Source organism: Grus americana, chromosome 1 (assembly GCF_028858705.1).
Source record: "Grus americana isolate bGruAme1 chromosome 1, bGruAme1.mat, whole genome shotgun sequence".
In the NCBI taxonomy this organism is placed as follows: Eukaryota; Metazoa; Chordata; class Aves; order Gruiformes; family Gruidae; genus Grus; species Grus americana.
In genome coordinates this window covers 144,502,906-144,527,567 of record NC_072852.1, presented here as the reverse complement: position 1 = coordinate 144,527,567, position 24,662 = coordinate 144,502,906, and the positions used below count along the sequence as shown (strand labels likewise).

The 24,662-nt window shown below is 37.2% G+C and overlaps 1 protein-coding gene across 3 annotated transcripts in view; it reads right to left on the bottom strand.

The window, feature by feature from the left end:
• The window catches only part of PPP2R3B (protein phosphatase 2 regulatory subunit B''beta), a 57,505-nt gene that overhangs the window by 16,898 nt on the left and 15,945 nt on the right, over nt 1-24,662 (bottom strand). For 2 of the 3 annotated variants that reach the window (XM_054813810.1, XM_054813811.1), the window contains exons 3-6: nt 6,254-6,439; nt 4,508-4,611; nt 3,864-3,966; nt 3,049-3,123 (exon numbers count right to left, since the gene is read on the bottom strand). In XM_054813810.1, coding sequence (XP_054669785.1) covers nt 3,049-3,123; nt 3,864-3,966; nt 4,508-4,611; nt 6,254-6,439 — 468 coding nt within the window. Of the gene's footprint in view, nt 1-3,048; nt 3,124-3,863; nt 3,967-4,507; nt 4,612-6,253; nt 6,440-21,429; nt 21,596-24,662 lie in introns of those variants that run through there. The other variant, XM_054813813.1, reaches the window with a different exon arrangement.

Sequence of the window (24,662 nt, the reverse complement as noted above, 5' to 3'; positions counted from 1 at the left end):
ATCTACAGGATATCATCTAACGAACCTATTAAAATATCTCATTACTTCAGATTTTAAGACCTATATTTACTATAAGAATATTTTACTTCATAAATGAAACTACAGAAATAGAATGGGGACTGTTAAAGGATCACAGTACAGGGGAATGCCGCTACTTCTAAAGTCTGCAAATACAACAAATCAACATTTGACAGAAATACTTCCTGCAGGTGGAGAGAGTAATGTTTTCCCCCATTTAATTTTATTCTATTTAAAGCTACTTAAACCCCCACAAACTTATCTCTAGTATTAAAAGAAGTTTATACATGTTTTCTAACTGAAGAACAAAAAAAACTATGCAAGAAACATGACTAGTTGTTGTGCCACGACTGGTATCAGAACCAGAAACAAATTCATTCAGCCAAGTATCCAATACTTTTGTTTAAATCATTTTCATACGTACATTATTTTGGTAAACCCATACGCTCAGCATAATTTGCTTAGTTTTAGTTTACAAACATAAGATTTTAGAATACGTTTTTTCTGTTTCTTCACTGAATTCAGTATTCACCTCAATTTGATTTAAGTCAATCAGTTATACATTTCAAGCAGACAAAAATCTAAACATATTATGAACTATAACTGCTTAACTGGAGATTGATTATACCTGCTAATCAGCAAGACTAAATATTGCACATTTAACTTTTCATTTGCAACACAGTAGTAACTAGCTGAAAAAAAAAAATATCTTTTCCAACAAATAAAATCTCTTCCACACTAAAGACTTAAATATAAAGTTTTTATGACTTCAGACTTTAATTGCATTAAATCAATAGTTTAAACAAACCAATAATTTCTAAATTACAAATAGAAGAGTAATTTATTCATAAAGTTTTAAACTAAAGCTTAAACTGTAGCATGCAGCAAGCTCTGCAGCTCTTTGAATAAAACCAGCTGGTTCAATAAACCCAGAAAGGAGAATAGACTAGCCTACTTCTGAAACCTAATTAGCTCAATTCTAATTGTAAGTTTAGGGAAGGCCCATTTTTGGCTTATACTACAAAGCAATTTTTTCTAAAAAGGTTTTGCCTTAGCTTTGCAACTCAATCCATCTGCATGTCATTATCTCATCTGTTATACATTTAACTGGTCTAAAAATAAAAACAAAATTGAATGTTTGCTAAAGACAACTGGGAACAGGCTTAAGAAACAGTTTTCTGAAGTGAATCAAAGCAGAGCATAAGCAAATTGTCAGAGAATTGTCTTCCTTACTATGCCGCACAGTGGTTTGTCAGAAGAGAGGAAATAGTCAAATATAGAGATTAGAGCTTCAAGAATTCCTAGTTCAGATACTACATTTAATCTACAAATGTTATGTATATCTCTCATTTGTAAGGGCAAATGTTTTTAATATATTTCAGCTTTACCTTGAACATATGTACTTAACCTTACCCCTGGACTGACCAGCCAACCTGTACTACAGCCCGACAGAACCGATTGCTTCCGTGATTGAACAACACTCAAGATGCCTGCTTCACTAAAGTGATATATGTAATGTATGTATGCATGCATACACACACATATATACGCATGTGTATACAAACACAGCAGAAAAATGGATCATTTAACTTGTAACTGGAAGTTAGCATGAACAGACTTTAAATCTTAACTGCAATGCTTAAAATCCTTTAGATAAAGCTTCACGTAGCAAAGTAAAGCTAAGGTACGAAATGCCTTATTTAATCTCAGAGAAACTAATCTACTACTATTAGCAATAACTTGCAGGACAGAATTTCAGAAGAGTATACTGGGCAACAGTTACTCCATCTTAAAATAAGACAAGAAGGGGCAGAAAGTCCTCCTGCCATTTCTTGATCTGCAGAACAGTATTCCAAGTATTGTTGCTATATTGATAGCAATACTGGTTTACTTTGGGAATTTTTGATTAAACAGTGATTTCTGTTGAAGACGACACTAAGTTTTGTTAGTAAAGTACTGCTAGGACTAATTTATTCATTATTGCCAGACTCAGGCCTACTCAAATAAGCTGTTCCTCCAAAGTAACTGCAAATGGCAGGAACTTTTCCCTCCTACAGGCCTTCAGGACAGCTTTCACAATTTTAAGCAGAGCAGGCTTTGATACAACCCAGAATCAATTAAGAAACTACTCACAGGCAGAACATTTCCTTCAGTCACATCTGACAAGAAAGTTCTGGGAGCTCATGTAATCATTACAGCAAGAAGGAAAATCTAATGCAGCAGGACATACTAGATAGGCTGGCACTCTAAGAAACATATGAGGAACCAAACCCAAATGCTTTTAAAAAAGCTTCCACAGTTTTGGTCTGGGTCATACTATAAGCTGGATAAAAGATGATCAACTCTGCATGTGTTTTGTTGGAGAATATTCATTAAGTTATTTTTCACATGCACAAAGAAAGTGAACCAAATATCATTTTGAAGAATTTTAATCTTTTGACACTTCAGTGGAATCAGCTGTCTAGTCCACAGTTGAGAAAATGTAGTGTCACTGATTTTTTTCCTTGGGTACAGAAAGAATACTTCTGTCACATGACCCTAGGAAGAGAGAAATGTAACTTTTCATGTATAAAACCTGCTTAGAAAGAAAAATTCCGAGAGAGGAAAATGGCAAGCAGCTTCAGTATTATCATTTTTACTTAGTACTGAACATAAGTCACATTATAGACCTTTCATTCAAAATTCCACTGAAACCCAGAGTAAGGTCAAGATTCCAATGAGTACAGTCTATAGCCATACTCAAGTGTTTAAGATAACACTCTGCTCTTCATTTAATGTTTATTAACTTATCCCACACTATTACAAATCAGTGTTTCTCTTACTAGCATTAAGTTCAGCAATTTCTTACAAACATTAAGAAAAATTCTAACACTTAAGAAATTGAGTCTTTCTTCACAAGATTTCTAGTTATGTAGAAATGAAGACTGACAGCATACTCAACTTTTCTCAAGGAACATATTGACTAATCTTAATTTTGATTCTCCTATTTAGTATAACAAAAAATAGCTTTTCCAAATACAAATCACTTACTGTGGTAATGTACCGAGAATGAAATTCAGATGCTTCTTTTAAAAATGATAGGCCAGGATGACTATTCACCACATCCTACAGAAAAAGAATGACAATATCCCAAACAGTATTCATTAGTGACTATATAAAACAATTAGCACAGAATAGCACATCTGCTTCCTTAACCAAGAGTTCAAAGTAAGTACCACAATCATTAACGATAACTTCATTTACAACATGCTTCACGTAAATAACACTGCTGACATTTTTAAAAATAGAATTACCTTCTAAAGAAACCAGATAAATAAAAGCTTTCCTATATTTTAGATGGGCTGAAGATTTTGAACACTGCTAACCATTGTAACTTGTAATCCTGTGGCCGACTGATTCGGTAAAAGCCAATTTAGGTTTTATTCATTCATTAGTACACACGTTTGCTGATCTTTGAGAGAAACTGTATTAGGTCTTGAATTCATGCACTACTTTCCCTTTGCCCCCCAAAGGGCCTCCTTGACTTAAGTCTTCAACTGCCCTTCTAAACCATAAATATTCTGACACATGTGCTATTCCTGTACACAATTTTTAATCCGTGCATCTTACTGTTGCTCTTAAAAAAAGACCTCATCTTATCCTTATCTTAGGATAACCTTAGTTATCCTAACTGTAAAAAAAGTCACTCACTAGCATCTCAGTGGACCATACAAAGTGAGTTACACTAAATATTATCAGTCAACTTCAATGAAGACCATGAAAAAGTATGTTTAGCTTAAAAAATTCAAGGCTTTGCCAGCTCTCATTTTGTTGTGTTTCCAGAACTAGTTTCAGTTGCAATTTACTTGTAAAAAAGGAATGAAGTCTTCTTGCACCAAGTAGTTGCATCCAGGGTTCATTAGAAGGTGAACAAACTTTGCAGCGTCATCATAGCAGGTCTGAAGTATTCTGAAATACAAATATTTCCATTTTATATTCTACACAGAAAATTGCTCATGCTACCTTGTACAGGCACCCTAGAGCAAGGCCCAGAACATTTAATTCAAAAGCTAATCACCAAAGTACACTCCAAGTGAACTTATCAAAGCAGTACTGTCTCATATATTTACATTAAAGGAGGTGGGTACACCATGTAATTGATTACATGAAAGGACATTTTTAAGTTAGAACTAGAAAGAGAACTAGAAAGAAGAAAAAGCATTTTGTCCAGAACTGGCATCTGGAAGTGAGGGCCATGGTTTTCACTTTTCCCATAAACAACCAGTCATTCACCAAGTATTTTAAAAATCTATAAACACTGTAAATAAAGATTTCTTTGTTTGTTTATGTTAAAGTGATGATTTATTTACATTTTCCCAGGCACAAGTTTGCCATAATCAACCATTGACAGCAAAGTGGTTTATTCCCCTTTACAGACTGGATCTCATTCAGAGCTTAAAATATCACATTTCAATTAAAAAATGCAGTACTTCTAAAAAAATCTACTTACTTCCTCCACATTGCAACAAATTTATGAACTGACACATATCCTGTTCGTTCACCTCCAGCACAATAAAACAAAGGACCTTTCCAGTAAAGTGGGCATTCACAAGCCTAGAATTAAAGTATACATCAAGTCAGTTTGTTGATTGCTTATCTGAGGGTTATTCCCTCATTTATAAATCTTACAAAAATTAAATTTTACAAGTGTTAAGAAGAAAACATTAAGGCACAGATTTTTTTAAACTGTGTCTGAAACCAAGTGAACCTTCCAAAATAATTCATTCTAGGCAACTGCTTTAGGCTGAAATCCAAAAGTGGAAAGCAAACCATAGGGCAACTTGCCGCATTCCTAACAGATGCTCTGTCCACGCTCCAAGCAGCTGAACAGAGAGTCCATCTTAGTAAACTCCACTACAGGGCTGGATGTCTTTAAGCTGAGCTCAAGACAGCACAAACAGCTACACAGCTTCTGAACTGAAGCAAATTTACATTTGTCTGGCTTAGAAGATGCACATCATCTATCCAATTATAAGTAGCAGGCCAGCCGCCCTGAGCAGGAGGATCTTGCTTCCCAGCTACAGTGCTGCTTCTGTGCCGGCTCCAAGCTTCCTCAGTCCTAACAGCTAAGTACCTCTCTCTCACCTAAAACTGACCGTGACTTGGAGTCATCAGACATGCCGGCACCTCTGAGAATTTCATGTGGATCTCAAAGAAGATTGTGAATACTGCACGATGTGTAAGGTCACTGGAGCAAAAGGACAGTTACTTCTCATGCAATAGTTTAACAAGTACTTTAAAAAATAAGAAAAAGTAAGTTTGACGAATACTGTCTTTAGTCTGGGAGGCTTTTCCCTATGCTTCAGAAGGGTGCCTTTCATCACTGAATGGTGGATGGCTGGACTCTTCCACCTTTCTTGCTGAGAGGGAAGGGTCTCTTCCACCTCTCCCCACTTCTCTGTGGAAAGGAGCTGTGGAAGGCAGGAACTCTATCATTCAGATGAGCAGTTATACACTTCTGGCAAGGCAACCAAGGAGTTTCTGAACCACCAGTCCTGCTCTTGTGGAAAGTCTTTGACCCTGGGCTTTAAATGCAAAGTGACAGGAACAGGGATGAGAACCTGACACTCATGACCAAGACCATGACTTGCAGTGATGACATTTCAGGCATTGATTCAATATAATAAAACGGAAAATTAAGTTTAAGTAGTTTGTCTGTTACGCAGAAGTTAAAAATATTTGCTGCTTTCTAAGCTCGGTATTTTGTCATTCTGCCGTAACTCTAAATTAGCTATACAGTAGTGACTAGAGGGCTATAATCTCAAGTTACAATCTCTGTCTTTCAATGTCTTTACAATGTAGGCTGATGACACTGCCAAGTGACAAAAACACTGTGTGGATGCCTGAAAACAAAATGTATATTAGCAATGCTTTTGGTCAATACAGAACACAAAAACATGCAGTCTGCCCTTCAGTATTTGGTTGCTTATGCAAATAAAAATAACAGTTCAAGTTTTGTTTTAATGTTTGTTTCAATGTTTGTTTCTTTTTGTAAGCAAGATGTAGGGCCATTTGAGACATAGTTAATGCAAAGATTTCCACACACAACCATGCCACCAACAATGTTGAATATGATGTCTTACTGGTATTCCCATATAGGAGATGAAGACACATAATGCAGAAAACAAAACACAGAACTCCTCTTTCCTTTCCATAGGTGTACAGTACTCAAAGCAAACAGCCAACAAGTTCTCACCTTTGCAACCTTCCCCATGTCTTCTAATGTTGCCCTCTCATTTGGAAACTCAGAGAAAGTTCTCTCAATTTTGGCAATCACAGCATCTATATTCACTTTTTCCTTAGGACATCCTCGAGGAAAATAGAAAGTTGGAATGTTTTGACTAAGCGATGGTTGCAAAGTTTCTTCCTTCTTTGTCTGAACCTAAACAGATAAATACACATTTGACAGTCAGGTACAATGAAATCGCATACAAGAGTCTTCCTCAGATGCCTTCAATCTCTCAGTATTATATGTTACAACACACCTTCAAAAAGATTTCTGATGATAGGCTGAATAAGTTAGTTAAGAATGAGAGCACATTGGAAAAATTCATGAGTATTTCCAAAAAACTGTCATTTAGAAAGAAAAAATGTAATAAAAACAACTTCAGTCTTCAACATATCAAGTTTCAAGATTAATACACTAGACAGCTTCTTGGAGACATCTGAAATAACTCAGGTTATATTATTGGTTTCAGAAGAAAAAACTTCAACATCTAGCTTAACACACAGGTCATGAAAGAATTTGCTTTTGAAATATTTCTAATTTCACAGCTTCAAACTTTTGCAATAAGCATGACAACTTTTTTTACAAACCACCAACCTGTTTAATTTAGTCACAGTGAAGATGGTTTGGTGTGTGTGTGTTTTGGCTGGGTTTTTTTTTTAATTCTTAAAATGTTTGATTTCATGAAGGTAGTAAATGATTCCTGCAGGGGGATTTTTTTTTTGTAAACTATACACAATCATGGCATGAGAGCTTCAAAATCTGCTTCTCAAAAATCTGTGATATACCATACTACTAAAAAAAAAAAAGATGACCAGGAACAAGAGAAATTATTTATTTACATGTATTTAGCTTCAGTAAAGAAGAATTTACCTCATACTTAGTTTCCAAAAGAAAGTCCAATGAAGCAGAGAAACAAAGATAACAAGCAAAGTAACAATAGAGTTGTAGCAACTCAAAATTAGCAATTAAACATGAAGTCTTTCACCGAAGGGTTGCTGTTCAAATGTTAAAACATTGGTTAATGCTATAAGATGGCTTATCCTAGTGTTAAATATGTTCAGGATCCCTGAATTCCATCTCTCATTTCCAACCAGAATTGAGGGGAGGGGAACCCCAAAGCCCAAAACCACCCCAGGAAACTCTAGCCCTCATTTTACTCCTCATCACCTTTGTAAAAGTGCCTGTACAGATACCTGGCTTTCCAACCACAATCAAAATCCTTCCTTAAGTCAGTGAAAGAACTAGGTGCTTACAGACAGCAGATGTTAGTTTGCAGGATTCCAACCCAGGAGCCTCCAACTGGAATGCTACACATGCTAAAAAATGCCTGAATTAACCTTTCTTTCCCCTCCTCTGCATTTGAGCCAGCATTCCTGTTCACAGCTGCAGAATTACCCTCAACTGAGTTACAAGTTTTATTTCATAGAGGAAAAAGTTACCTTGGATCTGTGACACCTGAAGTCACGCCTGCCATTTTCTAAGAATCCTGTAAATTACAACTTTTGATACCTCAACATTATTTTAGCAGTCCAGCTAATGAGGTATCAACTTAAACAGAAGTGTCACCAAGCATCAAAAAGCCCTTCTAAACATAGACTTCCAAACATTTGCAAAGAATAGAGAATAAAATGTTGCTATCTTTAAGTAACATTACCACCAGCAGTACAAATACAGTATATAATTGGATTAACACCTTGTTTCATTTCAGAAACCCAGCACCAGCACTTAATAGAGCGCTAGCAGTTACCCTGTGCAAAACCAGACTAAAGACCTGTTCCTTGGACTGGTACCACACAGCCAGATAGCTAGCAATGCTTTTGAGAACTGGCAATCAAACCCTTATATTGGTTCCAAAGAGCAAGGTTATTTTATTTTATTTCCCCTTTTCCCCATTTACAAGATCTGCCTGGACAGCCGTTCTCATGCAAGTTGCTCAAATTGCCACCGAAGTGGCAGGCGTTCCAGTTCTTCTGAGGTGCCCAAATGAGGTCTGCTGCAGCTGAGGAAAGGCTAAGTGTCAGTTATGGACTACTAACGTGCCCTGAACATTTCAGGTAACAGGAGGTAAATCAGTATTCCAAGAAAACCTAGTACAGACAAGGCATTTTTAAAATCCACAGCTAGGAAAATGTAGAGCCTCAGATTAAAAAAACCCCTTTATTTTAAAAGGAAAGGTAGGGGCAGAGGGAAGACTAGACTGGAAAAGGTCCCAAGAGAAGAAGAAAGGTTATCAACAGAAGTATTCGTTCACTGGAAACTTTATGTTATTTCAGAAACTACTCGTTTATTTCAGATACCTCAGAATACCAAATAAATTATTTCCATTAGTCCAGGTTGAAAGCTGTTTTTAAATGCATGTGGAAATCTCAGTTCAGGATTTGTAGTAAGACCTATTTTAGTAGGTGTAACTTCCTCGGGTATTATTTAAAAGAATTATACAATAAAAGCTTTTTACTTAGTTTTCACCTTTTTGTCCATTGTAAACATGTTCCAGACCATGATTATGAGGAAGAACATAAGCAACAAAATCAGAATTGAAGACAAGATGGAAAAATCAATTTTCTTTACATATACAAGATAAAAATGTTATGTTTAAGTCTGACTGAATTTGGTATATTTAGTATAAAAATATCTAATATTTAATCTATAAAATGGTGTATTTATTGAATTCCAAAACCAATTATAGATTACAAACCTCTCACTGCCAGACAAAATAGCTTCTTATATTGAAAAGATATTTCTTGTTTCTCCAAGTCAGTGAAAGAAGAAAGTATAAGAATACTTAATTTGTATTAGAAAGTATACGATCTCTTCACAATCACTTCTGATGATTTATGTGGTGCCTACATATAGGCATCTAGTGAGAATACCATTTAGGGCACAACCCAAAATGCCCTTGAGTATTGCACGTGGTATCCAGCAGCCAGCTCAGAGCACTGCTCTTGCTCTGCATCTGCCACGCAGATATTCTGAGCACACTAATGCTTCTTAAATGCCACTAGCAACTTGCAACTGGACAACTGAATTGTACTGTTAATGTCAGTCAACACAGGGATAAGAGCCTGTACCAAAGAAAGGAACAGGTCATCCAAAACTATCAGCTCCAACTAATGCACTATAAAGTTAGCATTACATCTCTTCTCTCTCCTCACCTTCCCAAGAAGAGCCAGCGATTCTTCTCTTCTCTCAGTCTGAATCCCATCTGACAACCGAAAGGCTCCTTGTACAGCTGGCACTACTCTGCTGTATGAGCTCTAATGAAGAAACGCGTGATGCTAGAAGGGCTCTGAAAGCTCCACTACCTTCTCTAATTTCATCTAGCTACTTCTGCAGATGCAGATATTGTAAAGCTGATGAAAACAGTCAGTTCTGTCATTTTAGGGCAATCAAAATGCAGTAATTGTGTTAGATTAAGCTGTTCTAAAATTAATTATATCTTTAACCAGGGAATTTCTTCATTAACAAGAACTGCTAGAAGTCTGCTAACACTGAATCTTTGAATGGAAAGCCTGCAGCCACAGTTCGTTATTCTTTACACAAAGATTCTAAATGTTAAATTGACAACTGAAATAGAAAGTGATCTATGTTTTCTTGTGGCTTAAGTTCAAACCTTTAATACCTGTACCAGTAAACTAAACTGACAAAAAAGAGACCGGTTTGGTTAGTAAGATTTTTCACTGCAACTTGCCAAGAAATAGCACAAAAAAATAACATGCTTGGAGTTAAGGATAACAGCTGTATAAGTTTGTAAATAACTCATTCAAGCAGGTATGTGCTGCAGTGTCATGACTGAATGGCACATTAACCTTTGCAACAAGTATATGTAGCATCCAGAATCTGTAATCTTACTGTGAACTTGCCACTGCAGTTTAAGTTTTATGAAAAAAAAACCAGAAGCAAGGATTCCTTGAAAATTCCTCATTTGTAATAATGTAAACAAACTTATGTAAGATTTGTCTATAAGAGAATTCAAGAAAACCTGACATATACAACCTTAAGGACTGCCCAACACTTATGTACCTTCACTTTTACAAAGGAGGAAGTGGAAATTTATACCCCACCAGGGTCACCATTCAAAGGGCAAACTTCCCATTTTATGTTGCAACTCTTCCAACTGTTGTCCAGCAGTTGTTTACAATAATGGTACAAAACTATTATCTTAATTACAATATAGTCCTATGTTATTTACTAACAGAGAACATGGATACACGTCATTCCAAAGAGAGAAGTTCAGTCTTATATTTACCAAGAGATGAGCTGCATGCAGCTAACTTGGTTCTAAGCAAAAAAGACGACAGCAGGGAATTTGAAGTGAGGTGCCCTTTTCCCTCTCTCTCTCAACTGAAAGAACAAGCTGATGCTATGATGGAGTGGTTCAACAATGGGATGTAGTTCTGAAATAAAAGGAAGGAGGTACTCGTTCCCAGATATTTTAAGACTGTATACTCAGTCAAGTCTAGATCTACATCTACACAGAGACCACCACCCAGAAGTACTGAACCCCAAAAAGGGGTTGAATATGTGGATTGAAATGCAAGTAAGTGAGACCTTACTTAAAAAGGACTTGCTGAAAAAGGGAACAAGGTAAATGTTTATGAATGTAATATTTTTTTAGACAGCTTACTGATTAAGTACAAGCTCATTGAACTGATTTGGAATTTGCATTGTTTTGACATGACAACAGAAAAAGATAACTTCATTCAGAAACACTGATGCTTCCTACTGTCTGACAGACACCAACATTTGTTATGCCTGTTTCTGTGAAGAAACATTTAAAACATTTACAGAGGTAGCATTCAGGTCTTGCTGTATTATTTGAATTTCCGTAAGGATGTCCATATTAGAAAAAAGTCAATGGAATACATACAACAGAGTCAAGACAATAAGACCCAAAAATATTCAACCTCACATTTATGCTCAACTTCACATTAAGTTTTTACTAAGAATTGGTACACCACAATCCCCCAAAAAAGAATGACATTAAATACTGAAAATACTGTAAAGAGATTTTTACTTATCAAATAGGTAAAAGTTTGATTCAAATCCTTAGTATTTTTAACAAGGGAATTAAAAAGAAGAAACATTGCAATACTTTTCAAAAGTGCAATGCATAAATTAATCTAGTTTGTCAATAGACTGGGTCAAATATATTATATATTCTTTTGTATACATATATATATATATCACACTTTATGCTAATATTACCTGGGTAAAACAAAGTGCATAATAAACCAAGAGGATTTTATGCAGAGGTATGCTATTCAGCCTTTTAAATCCTAACATCCCTGCAATCACCCAACAACAAAAGCAGATACTGCATGAAGTTCCCTGATATACAATAGAAAATGGAAGTCAACGCAGAGACCCACAGGACAACATGGTGGTAGCGATGAGACCCAAATGCTGTTTAGCACATGAACTTAATTCAAAGCTTATTGCTACATTATTTCCTTTTTTAATGAAAAGTCTCTTTACTAAATTCAGTACGTTCTTAGAGAATACAAGGTGTCCTACAGTCTATCAAAGTTAAATGGAAAGTGTTATCAGTAAGCAGGCTCAAAAGGAGTACATGACCAGCCTTCCCATCTCTGCGATCTTTTACAGCCACCAGTCTAAGTCTGACCACTAATCACAGGAATATTTCTTCTTTAACTCACCATCTATTTGATTGTGCAGCAAACCTCAACATCTCCCTCCAGAAAAGGAAGTGACATGATCAGTAGTTATATAAAATTTAAATCTTGAAGACAGCAGGTAAAAGATCTATGCTATTATTGTCTAGAAAAGGAGTCAGTCTCATTTGGAAGGAAAGAGACATTAATTGAGAAAAATCTGTTCCAACACATCAAATATTTTGGCATGTTAAAAGTGCCTTCAGAAATCTGCTTCGGGATAGATAAAGTAAGCTTACTGCCAGAACTTCCCTCAGGAGAAGCCCAGAGAAAAATCTCTTCTGTAACACCAGTTTTCTTGACCTTGTGGTAGACCTTTGATTTCCATTTATCCAAGTTAAGTGATGTTTTTTTCCCCTCACTCTCTGTACGCTCTTTATTAGCCTCTTTCTAGCCACACTAAAAAGACAGATTTATTACTGCAAGAGTTCACTGACTGTACCATTTCCCATTCAGCTTGATATGCTTAACAGTACTTTTTCTCTGTGAAAAATGATCCTTTGACAAATCTTTCAAAATTTGGGGTTTTTTCCAAGCTAGATTTCTTTATAATCTAGCTATTACCCTGAAAACTAGCTTGAAAACAGTAAGTTAATCTGAAAGCTTAATAATGAAGTTCCACAGAATGGCATAAGGCAAGCTACGCCACAGTACACCTGCATCTTTCCCTGCTCCCACATATAGTTTACCAATGCATGTGTCAGTACTAGCAATAGTGAAGCAGTATGGTGAATTGCTCAGGTCACCAAGACATCTAAAAAGCAAAGTTAAAAACCCCACCTATTCCTCCTCATCCAATCTCACACAGCTGATTCCACTTAGAAGAAACATGGTTCTGATGTAACATAGGGAAGATTAGAGGAATACTGTGGCAGTATTTGCAATAAGTTTACATTAGGCTCAAAACCATGCTAAGATCATGATTCATTTGCTTAACTTAGTCAGAAAGTTAAGCCATATGTGAACGATCAAGCTCAGAGACACACCTATGGAGAATGAACCTATGCTAAAAACAGGGGTTAGGGTATATATGCAGAAGTCTGTCCTCTGGCAACAAACGTTTTATCCCAGTTGCTTCTTCCTATCCCAAACTTCAGCTTGCTATCCTTCAGTCACTGGCAGCTGTTTCTGGATGTGCTATAGAGACTAACTTTATCATACATGATCCTCTTTCCTTTCCACAGTAAGAGATAAACATCCATTAATTTTAACTCTAATGCAGTTTTAGACTAGCTTACTTTTGCTGTTAGTCATAACTCAGATAATTTCTCTGATCCAGTTTGGTCTGTAGTCAAAATTTGTGCTACAATGAGGGGAAGGAAGTGGAAAAGTTAATACACTTTTCCATACAGTTTAGCCATATATCATTAGAAGAAAAAAAAGTACTTGAAACTACACTGTTTCTGATTTTATACATACTAGTCACCTGAATTAACACAAGGGAGCAGGCTTCAGCAACCCTCCCAATGCAGTCTGTGTTCCAGTTAGCAACTCCATGTTCACCTTCAAATTCTGACCAGACAAATATGTTGGGAGTCTCCTGCCTGCACGCCAGGTTGTGTGCTCATCTCAGTTTTACACAGATTGACTGCTATCAATCTCATTTATGCATGTTCTTGGCAGTTTACTCTCAAGTCTATTTCTGTACAGAAGTCTATGGTCATTTGGTCTTGTGATTCAATGCAAATGATAACCCTCAATGCCAAACCAACTTTACTCTAGAGATGGAGCCATACACTGCTCTGTCCCATTTTGGCAGAATTAAAGTGCCCTGAGGTTCTGGGATTGACGTAGTCCAGCAAGTAGCAACTCCATAAGCAAACCAAGAGAGATTGTGAGGTTTAGAGCAGTCAGGAGTCCAGGATCCTTCCTCATGTTACAATGATAAAAATGAAGTCTAAGGAATAACACAAACTTGCACTACAACTTGCAGAACGAAGGAGGAATATGACAGAGTTAGAACTAGTGCTCCATGGTGTAAAAATACATTAAATTTCTTATTTGCTGTAAGCATATAAAACCAGCTCTAAGGATGAAAGCGTTTTGTATATTTAGTTTAGCTATATGTCAAACTTGTTGTGTTCAGAAGTTCATAGAGCAGACACTGTTATTGGAAGTTGAGATAAAACACATAGTGAATCTATACTGATCTGTTCCTTCTTCTGTCCACTGACAACCTGAGTCAGGCAAAACCCTTCCTGGTTTGGCAACTGACAGCCAAACTACAAATAGAAAGCTCAGAAAACTTAGTTGATTTGCATGGTTGTTTTTTGTTTGTTTGTTTTTTTTTTTTTAATCACTCTGTATCAAATTCTACTGAATCTTTAGTGCAGTAACTCACCACTAACGTGGTCCATGTGGACAGCAAACATCAACTTCAACAGCAAAATATCAATCCATCTAGAGCATCCCTGGCTACCAAGTGGCAGGGATAAGAATCTATATTTACTTTACAATTTAATGTTGGAAAATTCAGCTTATTACCAAACTAGAATTGAGGTCTATTTTGTCACTGTTTGTATGGTAACCTCTGATTTTTGAGATTAAAAAAGAGAATTGTTAGTTGTCTGCTACCTGAAGCTAGTTTCTCCCTTTATTTTAAGTCTCCAGACAGCAGAGTAAGAAGTAGTTCAGCTAGTTAAGGTGAAGGAGGGTAGATTTAGATTAGATATTTGAAAAAAATTCTTCCCTATGAGGGTGGTAAGGCACGGGAACAGGTTGCCCAGAGAAGTTGTGGATGCCTGGAAGTGTTCAAGGCCAGGTTGGATGAGGCTTTGGGCAACGTGGTCTAGTGGAGGGTGTCCCTGCCCATGGCAGGGGGGTTGGAACTAGATGATCTTTAAGGTCCTTTCCAACCCAAACCATTCTATGATAGCTACTCTTAATTGCATGATAGCTTGGGAAAGAAGCAACCCACTCAGTTTGAGTGAAATTGCTATGGTAAGGATCATCACTAGATAGTCTTGAAAGTCTTACTAAAGCTTAAAGTATTATTTCAAAAACTTTTGATAGTGGCACAACTAATCAGCAACTCTTCCCTTTAAATTTAATCAAGCTATATTTAAACAGCCAAAACAGGCCACAAGAATTCTATGCAGTGGCTTTCTGTGTTCAAGACTCAATATTTCAGCAGGGCACTCAAACTTTGCACCATCTACACAAACCTATTTGGGACAGCATCTTAATTCTCATTTAGGTGGAGACAGTAAGTAGTGGCATCCAGGAAAAGATTCCACCCAAAACTATGAAATAAGTTTCATACACACTATCTTGCACATTAAAATTATAAAACACATTCAACTAAAAGCACATATAAATGGTCACCACAGACAAACATGTACACATATAGAAGTCACATGCAATAAACAAGTAAGCACAGGAACACTTTCAAATGGTCAAAACCTTATTTTCACTAGTTCAGCGAAGACTGAACTTTCCATCTGAGATACTAGCATCACTTCTTTGCATGATACCTAAGCATTATAGCACGCACTTGCCACTCTCCTCACTTTCAACAAAATATATATATGTGTGTGTGTGCGCGCGCATATATATATGCTGCACTAAGATCTCTTACCAGAGCTCTACAACTGATTTTGGAAATACCAGGATTCTCCTGATTTGCAGATTGGTATAGCTGACCTAGATGAATCATGCAGTCCTGCTGGGAACTGGAGGATGCTATTGCAAATGCATTATTGCTGTAGAAACACCTCCAAACATGGCTGCATATGTTTGGTTTTTTGGACAGTCACATAGAGCTTCAGCTTCAAGAAAGTCACAGTTATGTAGTTAGTAAGAGTTTAATGATTTATTCATAAATGCCCTGGTGTGGGGATTGAATGGAAAAAGGAAGAGGTAGTTACCACTCCCCCAAAGCCATGAGTACAAGAGACCTTTGCATATTACATGCATGTCCCTCAGTAACTTGTTTTATTTGCTGACAAAACTTTTACCAAAGCTTTAGAAGTAGGATCCTCTAACAGTTTGGTGTGGCTGACCAGTGAAAATACTTTTTGTCTCCTCCACGTGCCCTGCTAATTTACAAAAGGAAAAAGGGACATATTATAAAATGGAAAAAAGCAAGATTCTTCAGAAAAAAATCTATCCTGTGAAAGGCAATTTCTACATTTTGTGCTAAGACAGAAGTGGTGCAAAAATATTAATCACTGGCTGTAAGTTGTTGTCAAACAGCCTCCATTTTACAAATTATGTCAAATCAAGTATCCCAGTCACAAATATATACAGTTTGTCATATAGTTGCAGCTTTCTCAGAAAATACTCCAGTCATAGGTTAAATCAGTACTGTTATTCTTTACCAGCATATTCTGTTGTCCGAACTGTTTTCAGGAGACAAACTGGTAAGATCCTCCTAGTACATAATCATTTTGATTGTACACAGCCAACAGATCACACTGAGACTTGCTACCTGCAAAGGAGTCATGACTGCCTAAACTTCATTTTAATGGGGAAAAACTGACAGTCAGTTACACCTGAGGCAATTCTAACATTTGTCTGCAGAAAACAGGCCTTGTCAGGACAGGCCATCAGTTCAACATCAAAAGTAACAAATAGGGCTAAGACAGACATCCACTTAACTCTTAAACTCTGCAATAGTTTCTCATCCTTCCATGTTCACAACAAAACAAGTTTCAATCACTCAGTGCAACTGAGCTTCAGAAAAATCCACTCAAGAAAAATATCAACAAGCTCAGCCTTGTTACTGAGCTGCAGAGTCAACAGTTGGAGCAAGTATTCCCTCAACTTCTTGTCTGGCAATGCCCCAACAAGTTCTGATTTGGACAATTGCAAAAACAATCTCATAACCCCTCTGATCCTGTAAATTTGAAGGATATTTTATATGAAGGTATGCCAAACTGTTTCAGGCTTTGTAGCATACAAAGTACTACCATCAGTCATAGAACATCTACTATTAGTAGCATTAGTGATTATAAAGGTATGGGAAGTATGTTAAAATGAAGAAAAGGCTAGTGACTCTTATCCCATGGGAAAAATAAATAAATAGGAACTCTTCAATGTCTGAATTGTTGGGTCAAAAAAAACCCCAAACTTAGCTGCAGAGGGAACTAACATCTAAACTCTTAAATCATGCATGCAAAGTAAGCTGTAACAAACTTGCACCACATTGGATTTTCTACAGTACCAGTACACTTTTCCATAAATTTATTACCAGCCACAAGCAGATAAGGCAGCTGCTACCACAGGGCAGCAAATACATTTTAAGCTCGAACCTGGTGTCTCCATTGCAGAAGTGGTAAAAAACTAGCAGTTTGCTCACAGCGTCCCTTAAGAGGCTAGAGCTTAAGACCTGGCAATCCATTAGCAAGGGACCATTTATGGAATACCTCCCATCTGAACTAGGCAGTCTCAGCAGGTAGCATAGATATTTTCATTCTAGCTTGAGTGTTGGCATCTGCTCCTGACAACTGGCATTATATCAGCAAAGCAGCATCAAGTGTAACTATTTGCTACAGCCGGAATGATATTTCTAGTCCCCCCCCAAACACTTGGGTTTTATTCTTTAAAAAAAACATTTGTGTGCCTGATTTAAAACTAGTATGTAAAAATGGATATAAAGTCCTTCCTTTGTGGCATAAAAAGGTCTCCAAATGATGTTAAATTAGAAAAAATTGATGCTAATAGGAAAGCTGACCCACCAGAGACCTCTAATTGTTACACAACCTACTTCCGTGACTAGAACTGTAAAACCAACTGCCTCAAACTTCTTCAAATTCTTTTTACCTCAGAAATGGGAACGTCATCTTCACAACTGGAAGAATCAGTTCACTACAGCACAACCACACATCAGCCCCTACAGGCTCTGTATTCGTTGCTGTCTTCAACATGCCACAGGCATTTATGAAGCATTTCGGTAACAGAGGACTGCAAAAGTGACCAAGAGGCACTAATGTCTAAACTTACTTAGAAGGAAAGCCAATCTTGTGAGGCATTGCAGAAGTCAAAGAAATAGTTCTCATACAGCTGACATAAATAGCATGCGTAAGCGGCATTTAGTATCATTAACAGGTGGACATGGAACTAGTAGTTCTCCATTTCCACACTGAGGTGGGACACATACAACTACAGGAATCACCAAGCAGTAACAGCAGATAAAGGTATGATGCAGTTAAAGTAGGAGAAAATACACCAGCACTTAGTTCTGGCACTGACATTCAGAGGATTAATGAAAGATTTAGGCCAATTTTTTTTTTCTTTTTTAAAATGATCACATTAGCTCAGATTTATTTGACTAAAAGTCTAGTTTTAAGGTTAGAACTCAACTGTTTTACAACACGGCACAGCCTCTAACTAGCCAAAAGACTGCCCTATTTTCCTAGTTTAGCTAACACCAAGTTACACAGGTATAAGTATGTCACTGTACACAGTTGTATTTTATTCTGTTATTTTGTTTCCAACTTCAGACATATTTTCTGCACATGGCCTGGGTAAAGATGCTTATATTCCAGCTCTGACAGGTAGGGATGTCACCAGCTGTTGGCTAAAACACTCTGCTCAGCTATCAGCAGGTAATAAGCCTTTCAGTTCACATCTTTAAGTTGCCAGTACATTTGACATGGTGACAGTTTCTTCTCCCTCCAAAATTGGAGGGAAATTGATGAGCAAGATGGATGCAGTGCCTATTCAAGTGCTGCATTTCCAGTTCACTATATTGTGTAGGTGTTAAATTACCTAAGAAAGGTCTTTCCTACAACCAATGTCAGGAGACAATAGACTTAAGTTCTACTGAGTTTTATGCAGAGTTACCTATTTGAAAATTCATTTCCTCAAATAGAGGATATTTCAGCAGCTGTGTATTGTTTTATCTTCCTTTTGAGGAACCAATCTTTCTAGAAAGCCTTGTTTTGCTCAGTTTTATCAATTTTCATTAATAAATGCAACCACTGAGAAACAGCCTGCTCCACCCACTTTCCAGAGCCACCCACCTCACTATGGGTTGTCTGTTTAAAGATTTTAATGAAACTTGATTTGCTACACTCCAATGACCACCCCTTCCAAAACACAGGAGATTACCTACACAGATTACTGACATGGCTCTATGCAAAAAGCCCCTGCCTTAGAATTCTTAGAACCTGTGGAAGACCCAGTCACTCCAACCCACCTCCGAGCAGATGTTGAGCCACATGTTACCTCACCATCCACACCACTACTCATTTTTTATTTTAAGAGGCTAGCTTTAATAGCACTAAACCTCTTAAGGAGAATCTGCCGTTTAACAAGTTATAGAAACTGTATGGGTATGAAAAATTAGAAAAGTGTAGTAAAAGTATAGAAAAACAGACTGGCTTCTAGTTTGGCTTGATTTTAGCATTCTAATTTTACATCATATTCATGAACTGTTCTGTCTGAAAGCCAGTATTACAGTGGTATAGGAGGTTGTAAACTCCAATGGCAACGAAGCTTAGTAATTGAAATGAGAAAAATTTTTCAAGTTATTGTACAAAAACTCTAAGCAATTTAATTGCAACATGAAATTTCTTCAATGATTATGTAGATGATGAATAGCTATTCTTTGAAATGCACCTAACTCGAAATTAACATCAACATGAAGTATCAGGTAAAGAACGTCCATCTTCTATACTAACAGTTATCAGCACGCATATTTTGTTTTTAAGGTATTTTCAAAAATATCTCCTAAAACTCATGAAGTTGAAATGAAGTACCATTTAAAAAAGAAACCTCAGATAAAATATTTTATATCAAATTGAGCAAAGACAGACATCAGATTTTAGTTTCCACACTCCTATTAAGCCTGTTTTGCCCACAGAATTTTATCTGTAATGTAATACATGGTTTAACAGACATTATTCTACAATTGCCATTTATCCAAGAAGTGCAAGTCTGGTTAAAAATGAAACATTTGTTCGCTGTCTGCATTTTAATTTTATAGCCAGCAGCATGCTAAAACAGAAAAAACCCTACAGATTAGACAAGCCGTTTTCTAAAGTACTTAGATGCTGGCAGATATGCATTACCATACTACATTGAGATGTCTTCTAGCTCAACATAAGAAAGCCCAGTAAGAGTTCAAGTGATCCCTTCGATGAAAGACATCGAGTGGAGCGGCACCGCACAAGGTAAGAGTGTGTTTGTTTACAACGGGATGCCATGACTAGACTAAACTTGCCTCATGCTCTGAGGTGCCTAAATATTAACAGATACTGCTACTTTTAGGTAATTAAAATAGTATTTTCTTTTCCTGCTGTCTCTAGTCAACAAGTTTCCTTCTCTGCCTCCAGTTCGGCACAAAAGATTCAAGTTGTAAAATCCTTTCATTCACAAGTTTATGCTGAATGGCATAAAATAGCAGGGTCAGCACTTGCATTCTGCTTTGCACAAAGGAATAAACATTGCCTGTATAGCTCAGCTGAAACAAATTTGAAATAATAATATAGAAGACAGAAGGCTAACACATTTTTAGGGTCATAGGGCTCTATGGCCCCCTCTTGAAGGTCACCTGAAAGGGACGCTAGTGCACTGAATTCAAAATTAAGTAGCAGGCTATATTTAGAATGATTTTAAAAGCCAGAAATGCTAAGATAATGTAATTTTCATTCAACTGCTAAACTTTGATAAAAAAAAAGAATAAAAAAAGTCACACATACCATCACTGATATACCTTTAGTACATGCATTAGAAGTGAGGGTGAGGTAAGGACAGAGTGACTGCTTTCACATACCACCAAAAGCCTTAAAGTTAAGTGAGTTTGAGGAAATATCAACTTCCAATTTCTCCAATAAAACAGTTGTACACTTTTCCCGCCTCCCAAAAGATAATCTCTTTGCACATTTACTTTATAAGTAGTTTTCCTACTAATTATACATTTCAAATGCTTCTATTCTCAATTATGAGCTCACTTTAAAATGGTGGATTTAACTCTCTGCTGCAAAACAGCAGAGGCACATGTGCGCACCACGTAGCAACAACCGATCTCATCCAAATACAAAGTCCAAAATAAACATAACCTAGAGGAATTCAAGATCATCATGTAAGTATGAAAGCACCTTTTAACACATTATGTTTGAGTTAGCAAAGTTACAGCCTAGTTAAGTGTATTTTACATGCCCAGTTTTAGTAAACAGCAAATTAAAACCCCTGGGGAAGTGCATGCAGATTATTATGATTATGTAGATTAAGGAAAACAGTCTTTAAAAGTCTAATAGCATTAAATGCACTGACTTTCCGCTGCATATGCCTCTGTGCAAGCATCATACTTTATCTATGCTACGTGCTTCAGTAAACTCTCCTCATTTTTTGTTTGCAGAAAACTACCTGCAGTCTTCTAAAACGCAGAAAAATCATCATATATGGAACAGACTATCAAAATCCTGCTAGCTGAGGAAGATCTTGCATGTATTTCCTGCAACTTGTGTGGCTATGAAGGTACAACTGACAACAATAATTTAATTGTAGAAGAAGGGGATGACAAACCTGGACCTGCTGAAAAGCTTTCAGTCTCTTCTTGAATCTAGAAGGTAAAACAAAATCACATCCTCGAGCTAGCAATGCCAACTCCTTCCTTAGATCAGGATCTTGCCGCAAAGAAATCTCCTTTATCCTCATGCTTTCGGATTTCATATAATGTCTCTGTGTGCCAGTCCAGGCACTCGAGTCCCAGTAAATAGCAGAGCTGTTGTATTATCACACAGTGCCACTTAAAGCAGCAGCTGCGCCCAAGTTCTGTGATATTATAAGAGAGTCAGCTCAACTTCGCCTGCTCCATACATTAAAGGGAACTTGGCTGGAATCACAAAAACAGATTGGAAAGTCACTTTGGGGGCCTGCCCTTTCGTACATGCATTCCAAAGTCTAAATGGGACAGTATGGAAAAAAACAAACCTGTTTGGAGGAGCATCTATAAAAGCAGCTTCCAATTTTAAAAAAAGCAAGCCTTACAGGAATGCAGAGAGGCCAGCCATGGTCATTTTGCAGTTTCCTCCTCCTCCTCCCATCCCCCTCAGCTTTTCCTTCTGTCACAAAACACTCACTGTCTAGCTTCAATGAAGTACCTCACCCAAGGATAAGGCTTATTACACAGCAATTAAATTTCTTTTAAACTCTTCAGTCCTTTAGCAGGAACCCAATTACACTGGGAAAATGAAGGCAACGACAGAAAAATCTGCAGGCAGACCTTCAGAGTGGCTCATGGACTTTCATTAAATAATTTTTTTTTACATTCATATAGATTTAAATTACTGTATCACAAGAATCTAGTTATTCAAATGCTAAGGCAGAAAACAGTAGCAGAAATAAGGCAAAATGTTACCACGATGGAATGCTGCTTTACCTCATGTTTTACAGAAAAGTTGCACTAGAAATATCAATGATGTAACAAAATCTGAAAAAGCTGGTGGAATACTTTTTTTGCTTAAATAAGTTTTATAAACATTAACATCCATGTACTAGATTGCATATCCGTCACATTTCAGTAGCATTTAAGTTAGTCAGCTACCACTATTTTCAGTTTATTGACTCTCAAATACATTTGGGGGGGGGGGGGGGGGGGGGCTGAGGCCATGTTTTAGTCCACAGCAATCTGCTTCCCAGAAACAGAAAACTGATAAGCTTTTGTGGAAATTAAACTTACCTTCTGTCCTTCCTCCTTTATAGTTTTAGGTACATATTAATTAATAAGTGGTGAAGTTTTCACATTGTGAATGGGTATACCTTTACTATAGCAAATCTTTAGGAAATGCTGCTATTTTGATGAAGGTTTTTTTCAAGTATCATCATTATAGCTATGGGTATAGCAACTCTTGCTATTCCAGTTCAAGCTGTGAACACTCTTAGCACCCCCAAATTCTCTAAGATATTTGTATGTTGCCCATTTATTATCTGTACCTTGTCATGCACGAGTTTAGTTACTAACAGCGTAAAAGGAAAGATCTGGCCAGTCTTACTCTGTTTTCATCCATTATGCTTTAAATAAGGCCACTTTCTTGATTACACAAAGACGTACACAGCCCAAGAAACACTAAACCAACTCTTTCACCACTAAGTTCAAGATTTCTCTTACTGGACTGCATTATTTGACACCCAAATTGTATTATTGGTAAACTTTAGCCCTATTCATCCATTCATAGCCCTTCTATCATGTAACAATATATCAAAACCCCACAGTAAATATCCTCATAAGTTTTAGAAGAAAAGGAAGCTATGAAAAAGTACTATGAAACATGATTTGTCTTAATTGGATCCTTTTTAGTTTCTCACACACTGCTAGAAAGCAAATGACGACAAAAAGTCTGTTTTCTTGTTTTTCATTCAGTATCCAGTTTTCCCCACCTGCTTCTTCATTGCAACTTGTTATGAAGATATTTATTTCTTTCGGAAGTGGGAGAACAAGAAAGGAATTGACGAGGCAAGAGTCAGACATATTGTGGTTGGCATGACCAGACTATCAAACTGCATCGAGCAAAAGCGGCTGTCACTCACTGTCTTTTAGGAAGATCAAATCAACTAACCTGTGATAACCCTTCGGCCACAGGGAAACCAGCGGGGAGCTGGGCACGCAGCACACAACAGCAGCATGCCTGGAACTTGAGACGAAGGACTGAGGTGTTAAGTGTAGGAGAAGAATCCTGCTTTGGCAACAGATACCCGTTCTAGACCAAGATGTTTGGGGAAGGTCAGGAAGGTTGTATTGCAAGACAGATTGCATTTCAGGATAGGCAAAATAGGCCTTAAAGTAACGAAAGGTATCTTCTCACCTAAATTGCTTTCTATTCTCACCCCTTTTCACCAGCTGATGCACTCCCATTCACTACTACATTCACGGTGTTGTTTGAGGTGGCTTGTAGTATGTCATTAAGATGACTGACTGCCACACGGAGAGCTTACCTAAAGGACTGGAGTTCCAGTTCACCTGAACCTGCTGAAGCAGCCTCAGTAAGAAATCAGTGCTCTGAAGTCCATTTTGGAAAGAGCTGCAGATTTCCCTCCTATTTTCAAATGGAGCTCAGAGTCTGTCACCACTTAACCAGTATATTATGTTCAGTACTTTGAATAGTCTGTATTTTGTTGTCATAATATTACTTCACTGCCTGAGGCAGATGTTAAGTCAATCCCATTGTTAGCCTAAAATTGGTTTAGCACTATTGTCACTAGTCTGGTTGCAAACTTAGTGGTTGTTTCCATACCTCTATGCAGTATTGCTGTCAAAAGTTCACAGGTTGCAATATATGAAGAATCTGCATGCAACTGAGCACTTAGTTGCAATACATTGTGAGAGGTAAGTACACTGACAGCTATTAAACACCTCCTTTTCACCACCTGAACAGAAAAGGGTTTGTATTGCCACATTTAAGAAGATACAAGTACGTGTAAAGAAACATGGTCAAGATCTGTTTTAACCTTTTCAGTCATGATTTAGCCACAGGAGAAAGGGAAAGTCAACTTCTATCCAGATTGAACTAGGAGTGTTCAGGTGTAGTGTTACATTTATTCTAAATCTGAATTCTCTCCAGTGAAAGCTATGGCAAAATCCTTTCCTGGGTGAAGGGCTGGATGCCAGCCACGAAGCTGTTCAAGTATCCTGGCAGCTTATTATTAGCTAGATAAACAGAGGGGAAGATGCATGCTCAGAGCTTCCTTCCAAAGCTAAAGATACACACTATGAATGGATCTGACTCAAGGGACTGTGGCTAAAGAGTTTACCGCTTTAA